Here is a 16,262-nt window from a genome sequence, read left to right on the forward strand (position 1 = left end):
GGATTTACACCGATCCACGAAAACAACTAAAAACACTGCATGCCAGGCTAGTAGTTTGCTATGACACTTTGGCACCTTTTTATCTCGCAATTCTGACTTTTTCTTGCAACTGCAACTTTTTTCTCAGAATTGTGAGATATAAACTCGCAATTGTTATTATTATATATAGTTATATATATTTATAAAGTCCAAATTAAAACATGAAATGCTGAAATTAGCTTGCGGAAACTAAAATGCAAAAATGTTTTGCAACAAAAAAATGTTTAATATGAAGTACTGAAATTACTAAAACTAATACTACTAAAAACTGAAATTATATATATATATATATATATATATAAACACTAATATTATATAAATAACAGTGGCACATAAAGAGTTTTAAGACACTGTCTGTGTGTAAACTTACTCTGAGGGGTTTAAGCGCCTGTGCGTCTGGCAGGAACTTGAGCAGTGTGGACGCGGCGAGCAGCAGGAAGGATCTATTGATGGATTCTCCTCCCTCCAGACCTGACAGAGACAGCTTATACAGTCCACTGCATGCCTCCTGACGCACCGCCGTCTGCAGATTCAGAGCACAGATCTGTTAGCACAACAGCACTCCTGGAGCTCAAACAGTAGAGCATGGTGATCGCAAGACCAAGGTCATGGGTTCGACTCCCAGGGGACGCATGAACTCAGAAAATATGTTTACCTTGAATATCAATGTAAGTTCCTTCAGTCTATCAAAAAAAACAACCTTAAGACTAAATTTGGATTTACTTGGTTAAAAACCTTTTCAAAAGTATCAACAGATAAAACAAGTTCTTCAAAGGGGTAGAAGCATTCCAGTCTAGCAAAATATGCTTAATGGACAGTGGATTCTGGCAAGATGAACACTTTGGTGAATTTTCGTGTCTTGAGTGCACTATCCGGTGGTCCATTGTCCATCCATTGTCATGTGTTCAATTCCCAGGGATGAAATGAATGCAAATGCAAAATGTATAAATGTGACTAAAATAATAATAAAAAAATAAAATAAAATAAAATAAAATAAAATAAAATAAAATAAAATAAAATAAAATAAAATAAAATAAAATAAAATAAAATAAAATAAAATAAATAAATAAAATAAAATAAAATAAAATACAATAAAATAAAGCCGATTCTACAATTATTTTGTGAGCTGTAGGGTGGAACTTGATTTTATTGCATGGGTTGAATAGCTATGATTTGATTGGTCAATATAATTGTTCCCCACCTAAATGAACTTAATTACAACAGTAATTACACCAGAGATGATTAAAGTCATTATGACATTTGTTGGTTTACCTCAGGTATGAGCAGTGTGAGCTTCTTCAGCCAGTCGTGGAGATGTTCGCTGTCAGCCAGGCTGGACTTCACCAGAGAACAGCAGTGAGCCCAGCTCACAAACAGCCACATGGAGTAATGAGTCACTGCAAAACACATCACCAGCAATGAGCATAACGACCAGTAAACAACCTGAAACCATAAACCTTCAAAGGTATATACAAACAAACCAAAAAATATTTTTGATATATTTTTACTAGTGGGTGCAGGACACTATAGTTCATTTATGTAAGAGTGGACAGCAAAATAAAGTAAACTGTGACATATTATACCCAGAGATTCTTCATAAAGTGGACTACCAGTAAAACTGATAAAAATTTGGAACCAAAAATTATTCAGACACTTTGACCTGACCATGTTTTGCTTAAGTGTTATCTGCCATAATTAAGATTCATTTTTTCTGACACAGTTTAAATCTGAGATCTTGTCATATTTTATTGTCATTTTTTTTAAAAACTATAGTGAATAAACTGTAATAATGAATGAAATGTTCAAGGTGTTCAATTTTGGTTTGACTGTATAACCAATGATGTGCTTACCCTCATGTCTGGATCTGTGATCTGATTGGGCCTTCAGAACCCTGCAGGATAAATAATTAGAAGGTGAAAAACAGGCAGGGAAAATATATAAATAATTGTTTTTTTATACTGATAAAAAGTGTTATTAAAAACAATATTTTACACAGTTTGTGCACTGTGTATTTTTAAGCTTATCAGAGTATCACTTTGTTAGCATAACAAAATTCCAATCTTAAACTCAATCAATAATAAACTGAGACTTGTGCGTGAGAATTGTTCACCTGTGCGCCAGATTGTCGTATGTGTAAGCCACGTTGATGAGCCGCTGGATGAGGTTGGTGCCTTGAACAAGACTTAGAAAAACCTGACAGAGAAGCACAATATCTCAAAATTAGTGACGGCAAAAATACACACATACACTGAGAAAAGTGAATTTAGAAGTAGTTTCACCTCTGTAAGACGAGGTATATGCAGGCCCTTCCCATGATCTCCGGTGGTTTTGCGGGACTTCCCTGGCCACGCCCTCTTTCTCTGAGTGTCCGTGAGACCAGACCAGGCAAAAACGTCATGATAAGCCAGGTCCAGATCGGCCGGATCTACCGCAAACTGACAAATGAGTTTCAGCAGACACGCGAGACAGTCCAACAACCACTACAGAGAGAGAGAAGAGAAGAAACATGATATTCATAACCGTACAGTCAATGGCAGAACTGGGTAAATCTCACAGAGAAAATGTCCTGGCCTATTTTTACATCAAAGTCATAAGAAATTATGAAAAAATAAGCCTTTTTGATGCAAGCAAATTGTATATGACTAGTAATATTTTACACATTAACTTTAAGACAATGCACATTTACGCAAAAAAAAAAAAAATAATAATTTTATGCGAAAATAAATAGTTACAAATAATCTCATGTTCAGAAGAAAAAAAAATATTTTTGAATATTTATGATATGAGCAAATGTTATTTTATGACAATTATGTACTTCTCTGCAAACAACCCTTTTGTAATGCAAAAATACATTTATTTTGTTATTTATTTGTCAATCATTATTCTAGTTTATTCAGAACCATCCTGAATATATGATTTAATTTGTTTTAATTAAAATAAGCAGACATTCAGTACAAAAAATTTAAGCATTATTTATATTTAAATTGTACAATTACAAAATGAAATCATATCACAATATATTTGTTTTGCATTACAGTACAACATTTTGAGAATTTTCATTAGAAATCATATAATGCCCAAAATCTTAATGATTCTTTAAAAAAATAAAATAAATAAATATTCAGTCTTAATTTTTTTATTCCTTCCTTTTGACACAGACACTCACCACCGTCCAGGATTCTTGTTCTTTCGGCTCTAAAATTGCAGAGTTAAAAATGTCCAGCAGAAGCTGAAGGCCTCCAGATGACACAAACTACAAGAGAGACACAAGCTCAAACCAGCTCAAACACACCATACAGTCAATTAAGAGCACAAGGACTGGAACACACAGCTGTACAATTACAAAAGCATAATCATTTTACTAAAACCTCTACATTTGGATTCCAACTGAGTACAATTATCTAGTTCATAAGTCAATGAACAATAACAACAGATCATTTTTAGTGGAAGTGTGAGAAGAGGCGTTTGTACCTTGCAGCTCCAGGTGTTCTTGCTGTTCTCAATCTGTTCCTCACTGGAGTCGTCAGAGTCTGGATACAGATCACTGTAACTGCCCTGAAATACACACAAGTTTCAAGAGAAAGTACATGAGAACATTTCATTTACAGGCCCGCAGGGCTGCGTGTATGAAAGAGATCGTGTTACAGTGATCCTGCATGTGTACCGTAGACTCGCGGTGAATCCTGCGGTTGGGTTTGCCGAGGGCTTCTATGATTTCTAAAGCGTAAAGCAGCTTATGGGGGCTCTTGATCCTCAACAGATCCTTCCAGCACAAACCGTCAGATCCCTAAAGACACAAATAAACATGTTGAGGCAAACAAACACTAGAAATATCTCAAGGAAAGACACTACAAGCAAAACATTTTTTTTTAATTTGCACTGGTCAGTTTTGGGATTTTGGGCTGTTTGGCTTTTCATAATGTGCTCAAGACATCTTTTACATCTTCAGACTCTTTTGCGCTTTTAAGTGTAGTTGGTGCAAGGTTCAGTTTGCTTGTTTCATTTTGTTGACATAGTAAAGATTTTTTTATATAGAGTTTTCTGTTTTTATCGCATAAATAAAAAAATACTGTCAACAGCCAGAAAAAAAAAAACATTATCACCATGTTTTTAAGATTAAAATGTATAAAATCAAGCAAATGAAGATGAAGAATATAAATAGAACTAAAACTATAAAGACTATCATTAAAAACAAAATAAAAAATAAAAAATCCATTTATTTTGCGTGCAATTCCCTATAGCCTATATTAAATATTTGGGAATATCTATTTTTATATTTTATTAGGTTCTTTGATAAGGTTACAATACTTTGGCATCACATGACACGTCACGAAAGCGTAATTGAAATCTACAGATGCTAATAGATAAAGTGCAGTAAAATACATATTTTTTAAAGGCCGTTTTCTCAAAATGAGTTTTCTCCTTCACTGAGCAAGAAATCTCTGCGTCTGTAGCACTAACATACACCGCATTTCATAATTTTAGTCCTATTTATATTCTTCATCTTCATTTGCCTGATTTTATACAACATTTTAATCCTAAAAACATGGTGATAATGTTTTTTTTCTAGCTGTTGACAGTATTTTTTGATTTATGCAATAAAAACAGAAAACTCTATATAAAAAAACTTTAAACTCTACTATGTCAACAAAATGAAACAAGCTAACTGAACCTTGCTTTATCATTTGTTCAGATTTTGTCTTCTGAAAACATATGCAATTTGATTTGATTTGCATATTTAAACATTTCAGGAAACTTTTCATACAAAACAAATGTTTGCAATTCATAATATTATCAATTAACTGGGGAAGTATGACGACATCAATTAGTTACTTTTTTATACCCCAGTCTCGCCTTAAATAAATCAACATGAGTAATGTGACTGACCGTGTCATCGGAGATGTTCTGGAAGGCCTGGAGCATGCTGGGACACGTGGGCAGCAGCATGAGCAGCTCCCACACACGGCGGGAGAGATTCTCCGCATGGAGGTGCAGCTCCTCGCAGCGAACGCTCTGCAGGAGGAAACACACTGGGATTGGATGCTGGTTTAACTCAGGCTGGACCGGGTCACACATGTGGAGCTGGACGTTACCTCAGTGCTGTGCTGGGGTCTGTCGGGGCTGGGCGGTTTGAAGCAGGCCAGCATCTCCAGCAGGTCGAAGAGGGTGGTGAGGTGGGGCTCCTGCAGCAGCAGCAGCATGGGAATGTGTTCCTTCTGAGGGGGCGGCAGACACGACGCCGGCAGCTGAACACCCTCACCCTTCCTCTCCCTCCGAGGAGCGCCCAGAGACACGAACACCATCTGACCGCACACAGAAAGTCTCTTAGTGTTTTATGCTCTAGTGGGCGTGTGGTCGTATGTGGATTTGTCGCCATTACCTGCATGTCCTTGAAGCCGAGCTCATGAAGAGTCTTCTCATCATAGTCGGTGGTCAACTCGTGTCCTGATGAGATCATGCGCACCGGACCCATCAGACCACCTGCACAGAAACACACACATCCATTTGTACTAAAACGACTGATTTAAGTGTTAACTAACTTTGCCCAGAAGAGATCACCTATTGACAGACAGAGATTTTGGTGCACAATTGTCCAATAGAGCACGTCTTTTTTCTGTGTGTGTACCTGGGAAGTCCTGCTGCCGGCTGGTTTGACCGAACTCCTGCAGCTGTGCCTGCTGGCTGAGCTGATCCTTCTGAAGGTTCTCGTACCAGTGAGTGACCTCTGCCCTCAGATCAGCCACCTGATCGCTGGGGTACATCTCGATGGTCATCTACACAGGTGCAAACACGCAACATGAGAATGAGCAAGAGAGAAGATGGAGTAAATACTGCTTGTTTATGAAGAAATCTTTATTAAACTCAGCTTGATGACTGAGCTAATAATAGTTATGATGATGACCTTGTCGGGCAGTCCTGCTGGTTGACACACGATTCTTAGCGGCAGAGACTGTTTATCGCTGAGAGCTTTCAGATGACTGCTGATGCCCGTCCCCTCAATCTGCCACTGCCGCAAGTGATACGCAAACCTGAACACAGACACACCAGACCTGAGCACACTGAGATTCAACGAGTGAGTTTAAACGCCTGTACATACCATAACTGTGCTATTTTACAGGGTGAAGGTCCTAAACATTACTGGCAATCTGCAAACTTATTTAATGTGCACATGGCTGTTTACATTTTGATATCAAAGCTGGTGGATATGGTTTTCTTGCAGTGTCAGTGAGGAAATGTGAGTGTTTCTCTGTGTGTACCTGCGTCTGAAGGCCTCCAGGTGTGTTTTGAGCAGCAGAAGTCCTCTCTCTATGATGGTGAGGCTGGAGTGGGCATCTTTCTCCAGGTTAGCAGACGCCATCATCAAGCTCTCCATACACTTACTGATGAACTCCTGCTCCTTCTCGAGACCCGTTTTACCTGCGGTTACACACACTAATAAATACATCACATTACACTCTCACACATATTCATAATACTAAACAAAAAGTTAAAATTATTATATATATTACATAATTATCTATCGTATCCATTCATCCATCCATCTGCCTAGTGCCTATCCATCCATCCATCCATCTATTCACCATCCATCCATCAACCTATCCATCCATCTATCCGCATATCCATCCATCCATCTGCCTATCCATCTATCCGCATATCCATCCATCTATCCGCATATCCATCCATCCGCCTGCCTATCCATCCCAACCACTCATCCATCCATCCACCAATCCAATCAATCCATCATCTATCCATCATCCATACATACAACCATCCATCCACCTATCCATTCATACATCCATCCATCCATATGCCCATCCATAATCCATCCATATGCCCATCCATAATCCATCCATCCATCCATCCATCCATCCATCCATCCATCCATCCATCCATCCATCCATCCATCCATCCATCCATCCACCAATCCATCCATCCATCTGCCCATCCATATGCCCATCCATCATCATCTGCCTATCCATCCATCCATCCATCCATCCATCCATCTATCCATTCCAATCATTCCATCCATCCATCCATCCATCCATCCATCCATCCATCCATCCACCCGCCTATCCATACATACATCCATCCATCCATCCACCTATCCATCCATCTGCCTATCCATCCATCATCCGCCTATACATCCATATGCCCATCCATCATCCATCTGCCTATCCATCATCCATACATCCATCCACCCGCCTATCCATCCATCATCCATACATACATCTATCCATCCATCCACCTATCCATCCATCTGCCCATCCATCCATCATCCATCTGCCTATCCATTATCCATCCATCCATCCATCCATCCATCCATCCATCCATCCATCCACCTATCCATCCATCCATCCACCTATCCATCCATCCATCTGCCTATCCATCATCCATGCATCCGCCTATCCCTCCATCCATCCAATCCATGCATCCGTCTACCTATCCATCTATCCGCCTATCCATCAACCCACTCCTCCATCCATCATCCATCCATCTGCCTATCTATCCATTCATCCATCCAAACATTTAATCCAGTCAAAAATAAAAACATCTCTGTAGCAAAACAACTGAGAACAAAAATGATTCTTCCTCATTTATTCTAAACCTGAGAGGTTATAAAACTGTAAATGTTTATGTTATGAATTATACAATACATGTAAGACTCTGTTGTTTACTGACCGCTGATGTAATAGGAGTTGATGTACTGGATCGCAGCTCGGCTGATGTCTGCGGACTGAGCCCTCAAGGCGATTCCCCACAGCTGATCCATACCACACAACTACAGAGAGAGAGAGAGAGAGGTCAGAGAGAACATATCAAGACAAACCGGACAGATTTCAAGATTTGCTGCATCGAACCTCGCAGTTGGAGCTGCTGTCATACGCGCTGGTGGCCAGACGAGCCAGATTACACAGATGTTGAAACAAATTGAGTCCCGTCATGCTGATCGTCTCCGGCTTCAGCTGAGGCATCTGAGAGAGACGGCGAGAATCAGGTGATGAAAGATTCATTCTCATGGCACATACTGTATACAAGTTGGGGTTTAATTATAAGGTAGCCAGACCTTCTCCAGGAAGAGATGTTTATATGTCTCCATGCCCATAGCGTGCTGGTCTTTACTGCGGACCTGATTTAGAAACCAGTGCAAGGCGTCATCGTAACACTCAGAGTCCTCCACTAAACAGTGCCACAGGATGTCCACCTGCTCTAGACTCAACCCTGACACACAAACACAGAGGATATTCATACTGTTAAAGAGCAATTCTCATTTGCAGCGATGTGTGAGAGATTAAGTGAGACACTCACTGAAGTGATCAGGTGATCCAAGCGTTGAGAACACACAGGTGAGGAACTGCAGTCGCACCTGCACCTCCGCACTGTGACTGTACCTGAGACACATGGGATTGATGTTCAAAATCACTACATTACACATACACATACACAGGACACATTCAATTGATCAAAAGTGACAGCAAACACATGTATAATGTTACAAAAAATTTCCATTTCAAATAAATGCTGTTCTTTTGAACTTTCTATTGATCAAAGAATACAGAAAAAAAAATATAATAAATATTAAGCAGCACAAATGTTTTCAACATTGATAATTCATCCTATTAGAATGATTTCTGAAGGATCATGTGTCACTAAAGACTGGAGTAATGATGCTGAAAAGCCCATCACAGGAATAAATTACATTTTACAGTATGTTCATATAGAAAACAGTTCTTTTAAATTGTAATAAATATTTCACAATATTACAGTATTTTTGATCAATTAAATGCAATCTTTGTGACCAGAAGGGACTTCTTTCAGAAAAATAAAATCTAACTGACTCCAAACTTTTGAACGGTAGTGTAGAAACATAGACAAACACCCAGACTTACAGAGCAAATTTGTGGCGCTGCTCTCTCACGTCCTGGATATAGTGTAACAGATCATCAAAGAAGAGCTTCATCATGTGCAGTTCCTTTTCCGCCCACCTGCAGCACACACAGGGAAAATATGAAAAAATAAATAAAAAATATTTACTCTTTCAAAAACACCTGTGAACTAATCCAAGTTCCAATTATCAAACTAATTCTGAATTGAACATTCCAGAAAAAACATCAAAAGTAGTGGTGGGTGGTTTTCTCTTACATGGTTATCCAATGAGTGTCATAGCTGGAGCCGAACTGCTGGAAGGTTCCGAAGAGCTTCGGCAGCAAACGCAAGGACACCACCACCGACCTGATGAAAAACACACAGAAACAAAACTGTCAAACATATTTCTGAGAGAAGCCCGACCCTCTTCAGCAGTTTCAGACAGCACTTCATATCTGTGATGGTCTCACCGGTGGTTGGCGAGGTTCTCCAGACAGCCCTCGATGAAACGCATGCGGATCTGCCGGTCAGTAAACCAGCAGACCAGAGAGCACAACAGCTTCTCCGCCTCATTGATCAAGCCCTCCGATAGGTGGATCTAGTCACCATGACAACATGACAATCATAAACACGAGAATCGCAACCTACATACGAAATGCCTGAAATAGTCTGCTGTGAAGTAAACATACTGCATTATCGTCCTGGACTAGGTCCCACAGAAGAGTGTTTCCTTTCTTGCAGACGTTGTCCAGGTTGATGTCTGTCACCGCGTGGGTGGAGTACTGATGTTTGTGCGACGCCGGACCTGTAGCGAACATATAGAAAAAGAAAAAATAAACATCGGACTAAAATCATGTGACTTTCATCTGAAATCATATTTCAAGTAAGCGCAGATACAAAATATAGCTGCAAGCAACAATTAAAGGGCTTCAAGCCCTTTAAGGCCTTTAAGCACGTGTAAAAATTATGCAGTGCTTCCCACGCATAGACTTTACTTGGGCAGGTCGCCCAAGTATATATACTGCGGCCCAAGTATATTTAGAGACACATTTTTGCTTTTATTATTTTTATCCTCTTATACTTTTATATCCGCCCAAGATAATGAAACCATCCGTGATCGATTAACTAGTTGATTCGTACCTGCTCGTTATGTGTGCATCAAGTCAGAACTGTTTACTCCCACTGACATTCCCACGGGCGCTGCATTTTGCAAAGTCACAAGGCGGCGCTGTTGTGCGTTCTACAGGTTCACGCAACAGCGCTTCAGGCTGCTTCAAAGTAATTCTCAATCAATGAAAAGCACAGATTTATGCCAAGTGATTGCTAATGAACTCAAGTTGATGAATTATTACAATGTTTACTTTATGGCCTTTATATAAAATGTTTTATACAGTTGTAAGAATCTGAAGGATTCAACATTTCAAATTAAGAGTTCCGGTGTATTTCGGGCTTGTTTATAAAAGTCACACGCTAAGTTTTTCTTTTTCTTTTGGGCATTGTTATTTTGGTTACACAAATTTTTTTATTTAATTTGATTTCCATTTAATTCATAGTAAATTATTGTAGTCTTCCCCACAGGAAGAAAAGACTAAGAACATTATTTGACACATACAATATTCATTATATAAATTTTACTAGTAAAATCTGTGTCCCATTCACTGAGAGAGACACTATATGACAGCAAGGAGAACATAGGAAAATGTGAACCATTTAAATGCTGTACTTTAGCATAATTTACAATGCATAATAATGCATAATATTAGTATGTAATTAAATGTAATAATATGCTATGTAATTAAAATTAATTTCAATAAATAAAAATACTGTTAAAAATCACACATTATTTGTTTGTCACATGTAGTAGACCATTTTTGTGCCGTGGGTAATAGGAGGATTTTTCACCCGGCTACCACCGCAAGTATATTTCAAACCTGTGGGATGCACTGTTATGTTTTATTTAGAAAGCCTGTAACCATCTCGATCATAGATGAAAAAGACCATTCACAGCCAATACAGGCAATTTACCATAAGAAATTTATGCTTTAAAAGGTTTTTAACAGTAATTGAGCCAAAAACCCAGGACTAGTTCGCAAAAGTAGGTTTTTGAAATAATCTCCAATATTTAACGAATGATTCAATTGACAGAGGTGGTCCTAGAGGCAAAGTCTTTCAGAATGAGGGGTTCTACCATATAGTATGAATGTTGTGGGTGTATGCAAAAAAAAGAAAAGAAAAAAAAAGCACAATACACAATCCTTTACGCACGTGAAAAATGGGAAGGTGCCCCTCGGTAGCCGATTTCTTTCGAATTTCTCACAGGCCTCTAGGGCCGTGAATCAACATGCCCAGCGAGTTTCGTTCTGATAGCCGATCGAAATTCATTGGCTGACGGCGGCAGTGTTTTTCAAGATATGCAAATGTCCTCATAGACATCACATGCCAGTTTTCAAGTCAATCGAACTGACTGTTGCGTAGCTGCAGCTTTTTTTACGTTTCTTTGTTTTTTTCATTTTACAGTGCCACCAAGTGCCACTTTTTCATGCGACCACAGGCCGAGCCCATACATAGGTGTACCAAGATCTCATTCCGTTCAAGAGGAATAGCCATTTTAGTAAAAGTGGCCACGACCACTTCAAACGTTTTAGTGTCCCGTCGCGGACATGAATCGAAATTGCGACTTTTATTTCATAAATATTGACAATCAGACCCCAGAGAATCTTTCTACACTGGTTTGGTTCAGATTGGATGAAAGGAGGTTTTTCAATAAAATCCAAAATACCCAAAGAGTTTGCCAGGGTGACGATCGAATCTCCTAAACGGTCAATAGGCCATCAGGCCAATTGGGGCAAGCCTTGATGCTGTAGACAGTGTGAGTACTACAAGCACTCAAAGTTAAGTCTCAACGACTTACAGTTTAGTCTGCCTGATCACCTTTAGGGGAGAATGCTGATCCTTGAAAATTCTAACAATTACAATAGGGTTTCAGCGCTACACGTTTAAACCCCAAATTAACTCACTGTCTAACCATATTACTTTAATTCCAATGTGTAAAAGTTCTGATCTGACTTAAATTACAACACTAATATTACTGGCTGTATTCATTTCTTTGGTTTCAAACATTAAACAGAGCTTTTATTTGATGGAAAAACACAGCTTAAATCTTCTCTTTTCTTGACAACAGATTTATAAACGATTCTCATTACAAATTTGGAAAGACGGTTGGCGCGTGTTGCGTTTTCAAATGCATGTTATAAGCGACCCAAATTGTGACATTTCAGAGATGGAGTTTGTGTGGTGTGGCATTTACTGCCACACTTTACAGCGGCAGCAGCCTTTGGAGGTGTGTATGTACCTTGCACCAGGTGTTCATGGTATATGGAGGCCAGGTTGGGCAGGTGTTGCTGCAAGTGCGAGCTGAGTTCAGCGTGAGAGTTGATCTGGACCAGCTCTTCCTCACAGCCGGACTCCTCTCCATCAAAATCCGCCATGTTCTTCTCAGATTTTGCGCTGACTTGGGAACTGCTGCAGCTTACGTCGTCGGCGCTCAGCATGTCCTCTACCATATGACTGCAGAGAGTAAGAGTTTGTGTTAAGACTATGTTACCAGAAGACATAATGGCTCTGCGTCAAAACCTAGTGAGCAGACTACCTAGACAGTAATTTAAGGTCAATTTGAACATTCAAGTATGAAAAAAAATTCCAGTAGAGCACAAAAACAAAATCAAGATTTTGAAAAAGGGCATAATAGGTCCACTGTAAGATCCCAATCCCAAAATGCACAGCTGTAGAGAGGAAGGGAGCTCAGGTATTGGAAGAGATAATGTCAACAAAACATTTGAAAGGTATCCTCACCCATCATGGTGGTGGTGATGATGGTGATGATGATGGTGATGATGGTGATGCTGAGGGCTGATGAAGCGCCTGCAGTTAAAGAGCTCGTTGCCCATGGCCTCCGTCAGGAAGTCCGCCGGTCGAGGCATACAGGGCGGCTCCTGGGAAACGGAAGGCCCGTGTGAGGAGTCCATCTCTGAGCCGCCCTGCTGCGGTTGCTGGGGATCCTGGGATTGGGAATGTGAGGAGGGATCAGCCTGCTCTCCCGACGTTCCCTCCAGGCACACGGATGAAGAAGAGCAGGGTTCAAGGATCCTAAGGGAGGAAGACGAGGCAACCATTGCAGCGGCTGATTCTGGGGTGAAAGGGATGGATTTGGTTTTGGAAAGTCCAGAGACAGAAATGCCAGGTGGGATTCCGGGCCGCTCTGGAGGACCCTGGACCTCTCCGAGTGCTTCGCCGGCTTTGCGTTTGCGCAGCTCTGACGTAGAAGGCTCTCTGGAGTCTCTGGTTTCCTTTTGCGGGCTGCTCTCAGACGTGACAGCAGGTCTGTCGTCTTCATCGTCCTCATCGTCGTCTTCGTCATCCTCGTCGTCCTCTTCCTCTTCTTCCTCCTCCTCTTCCTCCTCCTTTAGGGCCTCACTGTCAGCCATGTCGTCAGAGTGCAGCTCGCTGCCTGGGCTGCCTGCTGATTGGCTGGCTCGGCTGGAACCAGCCTCATTGCTAGACGCCTCGCTACGGCCGCTGCTGCTGCCCTCCTCACCGCTGTTGGCCGTTTCATCTGAGCTGCCCTGCAAAGACTCCTGCGGGACAGCGAAAAACACCTAAATTAAGATGAATGACACTTGTTTTCATGTAATATTTTGGAATTTGCACGAATGTTACCTCTGTGTCCGACAGCCTCTGCTGCCCTCGTTTTCCACTGCTCATGATTGGCTCGTCCATCTCCATGTCACTTCCTCCACTGTGATGCGTGTCGCTGTTGTCGCTGCTCTCTGGGCTTCCTGCAGGAGAACCTGAGGACAAATATTGTAAACTGACATTTTAACCAGAAACTCTTTACACTGGGATACTTTGAGACATAGTGGCAAAACAAACAAATAAATAATCTTAGCCTTAGTGACAAAATAAAATAAAATAAAATTAAATTAAAATTAGACAGTGGCAAAATAAAAAATAAAATAAAATAAATAAAAATTAGCCATAGTGGCAAAATAAAATAAAAAATAAATAAAATAAAATTACCCATAGTGGCAAAATAAAATAATAAAATAAAATAAAATAAAATAAAATAAAACAAAAAAAATAAAATAAAATAAAATAAAATAAAATAAAATAAAATAAAATAAAATAAAATAAAATTAAGCATAGTGGTAAAATAAAATAAAAATAAAAATAAAATTAGCCATAGTGGCAAAATACAATAAAATAAAAATTAGCTAAATACATAAATAGATAAATTTAGCTAGAAACTCATATGGAGATGCTTATTTGAGCCATGGTTGCAAAATAAAACTGTCACTATTGCGAAGATAATTATGTATTTACATTATTTATAACACTTTAACCTGAAACTCTTTACACTGAAATGCAAATGCAAAAACATTTCACATTACAGAAGTAAAATAATTTGTGAAGGTCATTTTATGATGACTTCAAATGCCATTTTTACTATTTGTGGATTCTAACCTAAATTTAATACAATAAGGCCCAGTTTAACAGACAGGGCTTAGATTAAGTCAGGATTAGGCCTTAGTTTAATTAGGGCATTTAAATATCTTTTATAAACATACCATAGAAAAAAAAAACATTACTGATGTGTATCTTGAGACAAAACATATATTAAGATATTTTAAGATTTCTCAGAGCACGTTGTTTTCAGCTAAAACAGCTCAAACATGCATTTTAATCTAGGACTAGCTTAAGCCTTGTCTGTGAAACCAGGGGTCTATGTCTAATTCAGTATTTTGTGAACAAAATTTACATTTTGCATTCATCGACACCAACTTAAAATTAATCTTTGGCATGAACATCAAAAAGCAGATAACACACACCTTTCTTGTTGCCCATAGGAATGTTGGTGTTGAGCAGGGAGGCGAAGGAGCTCTGTTTGGACAGCTGTGTTTTGGCTGCCAGGGCATTATTCCACAAGGCCTTGATCAACATGGACGCCAAATACAGAGTCTGCATACAGAGAAACAATTCAACAACCACATACAGGACAGCTAGGGAAAAATACATTTATTTCAGTCTGTCTCAAAATTCACCGAAGTGTGAGAGTGAGAGCTCAAACGTGTTAAGCGTTAATGTTAATTACAAAGCGTGTGGTACCTGTTCGGTGTGTGCGCTGGGGTGTAACCCTGACACCAGGCTGAGCACATGGCGCAGAGGAACAGGGTCCAGGTTCTTTATAAGCGAGGGGAACAGGTCATGGATGTAGCGACTGCAGTGTTTCAGCTGAGGACAGAGACACAGAGACCTGTTCAACACTATAGTACGGGCAAATAAATGAGTCACAAAGGCCGAAAAGAGAAAGAGTGTATAATATATGTGCTCTTGTTTTGATGTACTTGTATCAAGAGGGCAGAATTTCTGAAAATCTACTCTCAAATATAGAAAACCTCTTCAAAATCAAAATAACAGTAACAGCTCTAAAGGAAAGTGCCTTAATACTCAAGACAAGTACCTATTTATAGTATTATTGATTGCTAGTAAAAAAAAAAAAAAAAGCAATAACTAAGAAACGGCTGAATGAGAATCCACCAACAAAAGTAGAGTGGATAGTGATTGTAAAAGATAAGTATGATAAGGAATAACTGACTTTTTCTCTAAGATTAAAGATGGATGTATTTTACATGTACTGGTCAAAACAGCTGACAAACAGGAGTATAGACAGAACATAGGGAGACATGAAGTATTTTGTTATTTTTATTCTTCTTCCTCTCCACACTTGTGCAATCTATCAGTATTATCGTTATCGTGTTGATAATCACTTCCTATTTTTGTGGATGTGAAATTGTTGTTCAATGAAAACATTGGATTTTTATGTTTAAGATGGGACTGAATGGACTTGAACCTTTTATGTACTAACAATAATTTTGTGTTCTTACCTGCCCTGTTTATTTATTTATTTATTTTTATGTTTCTCTTTCTTCTGGAACTATTAGTTAATTACCCCCTGATATGAAGCTAACTGCGTATGAAAACCGTAATTGTATGTGATACCCCTGGTGACCTGACTGTTCTGTTCTGTTCTTTTGCATTTGTTCCACTAAAAGAAATAAAAAAAAAGTAAGAAAAAAAAAAGTTTAGAACATAGTATGCAGAAACATTTATAAACATTCAGTTATTAAATCAAAAATAAAAGTTATTTTGGATTTATTAGTTATATTGCCAACTGGAAGTTAATTAGCAATTATTATTATTTTTATAATAATAATTATATAAATACAAACTTGAAAACAACTACTGATTTTATATTATATATATATATATATATATATATATATATATATATATATATATAT

The 16,262-nt window shown here is 38.9% G+C and overlaps 1 protein-coding gene across 3 annotated transcripts in view; it reads right to left on the reverse strand.

Moving 5' to 3' along the window:
• Nucleotides 1-16,262, reverse strand: part of usp34 (ubiquitin specific peptidase 34) — a 55,223-nt gene that overhangs the window by 22,349 nt on the left and 16,612 nt on the right. For all 3 annotated transcript variants that reach the window (XM_067402497.1, XM_067402495.1, XM_067402494.1), the window contains exons 11-37: nucleotides 15,067-15,192; nucleotides 14,790-14,919; nucleotides 13,621-13,751; nucleotides 12,757-13,538; nucleotides 12,257-12,471; nucleotides 9,594-9,709; nucleotides 9,375-9,502; nucleotides 9,181-9,270; nucleotides 8,928-9,023; nucleotides 8,347-8,429; nucleotides 8,105-8,259; nucleotides 7,899-8,012; nucleotides 7,720-7,819; nucleotides 6,297-6,456; nucleotides 5,942-6,068; nucleotides 5,666-5,813; nucleotides 5,420-5,520; nucleotides 5,133-5,342; nucleotides 4,927-5,052; nucleotides 3,704-3,826; nucleotides 3,511-3,594; nucleotides 3,206-3,292; nucleotides 2,319-2,519; nucleotides 2,150-2,232; nucleotides 1,890-1,930; nucleotides 1,312-1,436; nucleotides 410-562 (exon numbers count right to left, since the gene is read on the reverse strand). In XM_067402497.1, coding sequence (XP_067258598.1) covers nucleotides 410-562; nucleotides 1,312-1,436; nucleotides 1,890-1,930; nucleotides 2,150-2,232; nucleotides 2,319-2,519; nucleotides 3,206-3,292; nucleotides 3,511-3,594; nucleotides 3,704-3,826; nucleotides 4,927-5,052; nucleotides 5,133-5,342; nucleotides 5,420-5,520; nucleotides 5,666-5,813; nucleotides 5,942-6,068; nucleotides 6,297-6,456; nucleotides 7,720-7,819; nucleotides 7,899-8,012; nucleotides 8,105-8,259; nucleotides 8,347-8,429; nucleotides 8,928-9,023; nucleotides 9,181-9,270; nucleotides 9,375-9,502; nucleotides 9,594-9,709; nucleotides 12,257-12,471; nucleotides 12,757-13,538; nucleotides 13,621-13,751; nucleotides 14,790-14,919; nucleotides 15,067-15,192 — 4,035 coding nt within the window. The remainder of the gene's footprint in view (nucleotides 1-409; nucleotides 563-1,311; nucleotides 1,437-1,889; nucleotides 1,931-2,149; nucleotides 2,233-2,318; nucleotides 2,520-3,205; nucleotides 3,293-3,510; nucleotides 3,595-3,703; nucleotides 3,827-4,926; nucleotides 5,053-5,132; nucleotides 5,343-5,419; nucleotides 5,521-5,665; nucleotides 5,814-5,941; nucleotides 6,069-6,296; nucleotides 6,457-7,719; nucleotides 7,820-7,898; nucleotides 8,013-8,104; nucleotides 8,260-8,346; nucleotides 8,430-8,927; nucleotides 9,024-9,180; nucleotides 9,271-9,374; nucleotides 9,503-9,593; nucleotides 9,710-12,256; nucleotides 12,472-12,756; nucleotides 13,539-13,620; nucleotides 13,752-14,789; nucleotides 14,920-15,066; nucleotides 15,193-16,262) is intronic.

This window comes from Chanodichthys erythropterus, chromosome 12 (genome assembly GCF_024489055.1).
Source record: "Chanodichthys erythropterus isolate Z2021 chromosome 12, ASM2448905v1, whole genome shotgun sequence".
Classification (NCBI taxonomy): domain Eukaryota; kingdom Metazoa; phylum Chordata; class Actinopteri; order Cypriniformes; family Xenocyprididae; genus Chanodichthys; species Chanodichthys erythropterus.